This window comes from Mus caroli, chromosome 16, assembly GCF_900094665.2.
Source record: "Mus caroli chromosome 16, CAROLI_EIJ_v1.1, whole genome shotgun sequence".
Lineage (NCBI taxonomy): Eukaryota > Metazoa > Chordata > Mammalia > Rodentia > Muridae > Mus > Mus caroli.
In genome coordinates, this window is record NC_034585.1 from 52,525,749 (window position 1) to 52,529,639 (window position 3,891).

The 3,891-nt window shown below is 36.1% G+C and overlaps 1 protein-coding gene across 6 annotated transcripts in view; it reads left to right on the top strand.

The window, feature by feature from the left end:
* Positions 1 to 3,891, top strand: part of Senp7 (SUMO specific peptidase 7) — a 114,940-nt gene that overhangs the window by 11,003 nt on the left and 100,046 nt on the right. For 5 of the 6 annotated variants that reach the window (XM_021185135.2, XM_029470363.1, XM_029470364.1 and 2 more), the window contains exon 3: positions 3,227 to 3,307. The exons of the other annotated variant lie outside the window; for it this stretch is intronic. In XM_021185135.2, the coding sequence (XP_021040794.1) occupies positions 3,227 to 3,307 (81 nt within the window). The remainder of the gene's footprint in view (positions 1 to 3,226; positions 3,308 to 3,891) is intronic. 6 annotated transcript variants of the gene reach the window in all.

The following is a 3,891-nucleotide window of genomic DNA, read 5'->3' on the forward strand; positions in this document are numbered from 1 at the left end:
TTTTGTGATTGGGTTACCTCACTCAGGATGATGCCCTCCAGGTCTATCCATTTGCCTAGGAATTTCATAAATTCATTCTTTTGAATAGCTGAATAGTACTCCACTGTGTAAATGTACCACATTTTCTGTATCCATTCCTCTGTTGAGGGGCATCTGGGTTCTTTCCAGCTCCTGGCTATTATAATTAAGGCTGCTATGAATATATTGGAGCATGTTCTGTGCATACTTATTAGAGGAACAGTTTAAAGAAAGACAATTTTATTTTGCCTCCTGGTTTCAGAGATTTTAAACACTGACTGGTTTTAGGCCATGACAAGGCAGAAACACGGAGGAGGGCATGGAGAGCAAAACTGTTCACTTCTCGGTAAGCAGGAAGCTGAGAGGAAAGATACTCGGTCCAGGGCCAGAGGAGAGTCCTTCAAAGGCTCGCCCCAGTGAGCCACTTCCTTACTGGGCTTCACTGTCCACAGTTTCTCTGTTTTCCAGTCATCTCTTGAGATTTTTCTACCTATCATTTAGTTATGGTATGGGTTGAGTCAGCTTTCATGGTTTAAATCTCTGGAAACACCCTCACAGACACTCAGGTGTGCTTTACTGATGGCAGTGCAGTGCAGGTGTCTGTTAGTCCAGTTGATCATCAAGACTGTCATCCATCACACTTGGATTTGTTTTTAAAAATCGAAGAATTACATTCAGGAAGCCAGATCTACATGGAGTGTACACTTTTGGCACTGGAGTGGGTACATTGATTCTAGACATTCTCAGTAGGAAGAACTAGAAAATACATACACATTTGAGCTTCTTCCCTCATCTCTCTGTCTGTACAAATATTAAAATATAAGTTTACTATTGAGAATTCAGATTCCAGTCCAATACCGCTAGTCTTATTCTAGTTTTCTCTTTTCTCCTTTTAAATATTCTTGTCTATTAGCAATGCTATATTTTCTTTTTAAAATATTTATTAATTCTTTGAGAATTGTATGAAATCATAGGCCTGCCCATATTTTAAAGGGAAGGAATATGATTTTTCTGTTTTATGGCTGTTGGTATCACACTATAAGGTAACCATGTGGTGTGGGCAGTATAGATACAGAGTTCAAAATAGGCCTATTCTTGAGAAATACAATATGTATAACCTGTGTATGAAAGGGTTCATGGATTTGAACAGCCTGAGACCTTTGTCTTATTTCTCTCATTTCCTAATTGGAAATATGAAGTGCTAGGCCTGGTGGAACCACCCTGCAATCCCAGCTCCTCAGGAAGCTGAGGCAGAAACATTGAACTTAATCCCTGCCTGTGCTACAGAGTGAGTTCAGTTTTTACCTAGGTAACTTGGTAAGACCTACCTTCAAATTAGTAAATTAACAAAAGGGGCTGAGATACTGGCTTAGTAGTAGAGCAGTTGCATCTCATGCAGGAGGCCCGGGTTTGGTCCACAACAGTATATAAAAATTGAAGTAATTTAAGGATACTTTTTTTTTTTCAAGTGAAAAATTACAAAGAAATACCTTTTAAAGGCTGGCAAGATGGCTCAGTGGGTAAGAGCACTGACTGCTCTTCCGAAGGTCCTGAGTTCAAATCCCAGCAACCACATGGTGGCTCGCTACCACCCATAATGACATAATGAGATCTGACACCCTCTTCTGGTGTGTCTGAAGTCAGCTATAGTGTAATTACGTATAATAATAAATAAATCTTTGGGTTGGAGCAAACAGGGACTGAGCGAGCGGGGCCGACAGGAGCTAGCGGGGTTGACAGGAGTGAGCAGACGTCCTAAAAATTCAATTCCCAACAACCACATGAAGGCTCACAACCATCTGTACAGCTACAGTGTACTTACATACATAAAATAAATAAATACATCTTTGAGAAAAAAAGAAATCCCTTTTAATACAGAAAAGCAATAAATAGGAAGTTACTGGTGCTTAGGAAGATTAGCTGTTCCTTAGAGAAGCTGGCGATGTATGAGTCAAGGTAAACTGTCTTCAAATTCATCCTGTCCTCCCAACTCAGGCTTGCTTACAGAAACACTTGTAGATTAAAGCTTATAGTTGACATTAGTGCTTTTGAGGAGAGTTGGTTGGTAATTGAGGCTGGGGCCATGTTCCATGCTAAGCAGGTGCTCTGCTACTGAGCTGGGGCTCCCTTCTAAATGATTAGTGTATGCTACTTAATACTTAGTTATGTATAAGTTTTGGATAGTTTAAGTTTTAAACAAGTGATTTCTAACTTGTTATATTTCATTCATTCATTTTTAAAATTTAGGTTATTGTGAGTTATACATATCAGAGATACAAAAGTCATGAAGTGGGTGTAGTGGACAGAAGCCTGTAATCCCATCATATGGGAGGCAGATACAGGAGGATTGCCACAAGTTTGAGGCCAGCCTGGTCAACTTTGTAAGTTCTGGGATAGCTGGGCAACACAGAAGGACCTTTTCTAAAGAAAAAAAGACAAAAAAGCAAGAAAATGAGTGACCGGGACCCTCAGTTTAGGATTATGCAGCTTGAAGAAGGCAGTTGTATAGACAAATAACTAGGATATAGTCCGAGGAATATAAATAATTTAAACTAAATGTACTAGGCACTAACACAAAGAAAGGAATGGCTTCAAATAAGGCCAGATATTATTTAGACACATTTGGAGTATTTCATAAAAATAAATGCAGAGAAGAGCAATCTAGGTTGAAAAAATAGTATATAAACATATCTAGCATATATGTAATATATATATATAATGTAAACATATTTAGATTATATATAGTATATGAAATATCTATATAAAACAATGCAACACATCTGAAGAAAGTTTAACAACTCCATAAAGTTGAGTTGCAGAGTTTTAATTTGTGGGTGATGTGAGCCAGCCCTGAATGTATGGCATTTTACTTATAAGTGACAGTGTCCTTATGTCATTATTGTATTTTGTATATTACAGTTATTCAAAGCTTTGTGTTTTACATAATTTAGCTTGCATTAGAAAGATTAGAAGGTGAAAAGATCAGACTAGAGAATAGTATTTTGGAAGCTAGTGAGATTTGTTTACTTATTTTATGATCATCAGAAGATAGTACAAATGTATTTAATTTCTTGTAAATTAAGCATTTAATTTAAATCTTTAAAAACTATTAGAATATTTATGTAGAGTAATAGACAATGCCTCTGTTAGTTGATTCAAATATATATATATTTCAGTTAAACTAATTATTTTCTTGTCCTGGTTTCAGATAACAAAGTTGTTAACTGTAAAGTCAGAGGATTTTCTTGCTCAGTCACCATTGTCCAAACTCAGAGGCTCAGAATGCTGGGTAAATTAACTTTTAAAATATATTGTTGTATTTGATTTGTTTAAAATATTTTAGTATATAAATCTTTATTTTCCTCTGTGTCCTTTTTAATTTTCTATGTAATTAAAGGTTTAAAACTAGCTTATTTCTAATATGTGTTAAAATAAAACTTGGAGATTAGGATTTTGGGTCTCCAGTTTAAAATAGCTTATGCATGGTTGACTTATGAAATTTAAATCTCATTATAAAATAAATAATTTTAAGGTAACTAAAATTTTAGGTTTAGTAAAGTTATTTGTTCTTTTCTTCTTCTTCTTCTTTTTTTTTTTTTTTACAAAATCATTAGCTCTTAGTTGGTACTATAGCTGCATTTCAAAATGTACCGTGGGGAAGACCAAAGTGTGGAGACTTTGGCACTTCTTAGAATTGGGAACAAAACACCCATGGAAGGAGTTACAGAGACAAAGTTTGGAGCTGAGACAAAAGGATGGACCATCTAGAGACTTCCATATCCAGGGATCCATCCCATAATCATCCTCCAAACGCTGACACCATTGCATACACTAGCAAGATTTTGCTGAAAGGACCCAGATATAGCTGTCTCT